General features: G+C 76.2%; 1 protein-coding gene across 1 annotated transcript in view; it reads right to left on the bottom strand.

The window, feature by feature from the left end:
* SORCS1 (sortilin related VPS10 domain containing receptor 1) overlaps positions 1 to 122 on the bottom strand; it is a 652,766-nt gene extending 652,644 nt beyond the window's left edge. The window contains 1 exon segment of the mRNA XM_006166423.2: positions 3 to 122. Coding sequence (XP_006166485.1) covers positions 3 to 122 — 120 coding nt within the window.
* Positions 123 to 260: the final 138 nt, after the last annotated feature.

A 260-nucleotide genomic window follows, 5' to 3' on the forward strand; every position in this document is an offset into this window, starting at 1 on the left:
GCGGCGCCACACCAAGCCCCACCGCCGCAGGCGCGGGGGGCGCAGAGGACCAGGAGCCCCGCGCCAGCGAGGAGCGCGCTCAGCCGGGCTGAGGAGCCGCCGCCGGCGCCAACTTTTCTCATCGCGGGAGCTGAGAGGAGCAGAGAGGGGGTCCCGGACCGGAGGTGGCGGCGCGGGGCTGTCCGCCGGCGGGCTGTGGGAGCAAGTGCTCAGGACCCCAACTCCATGCAAGTTGGGCCGCGGTGGGGGCGGGCGGAGGC

The sequence above is a fragment of the Tupaia chinensis genome, unplaced genomic scaffold (assembly GCF_000334495.1).
Source record: "Tupaia chinensis unplaced genomic scaffold, TupChi_1.0 Scaffold144255_1, whole genome shotgun sequence".
Classification (NCBI taxonomy): Eukaryota; Metazoa; Chordata; class Mammalia; order Scandentia; family Tupaiidae; genus Tupaia; species Tupaia belangeri.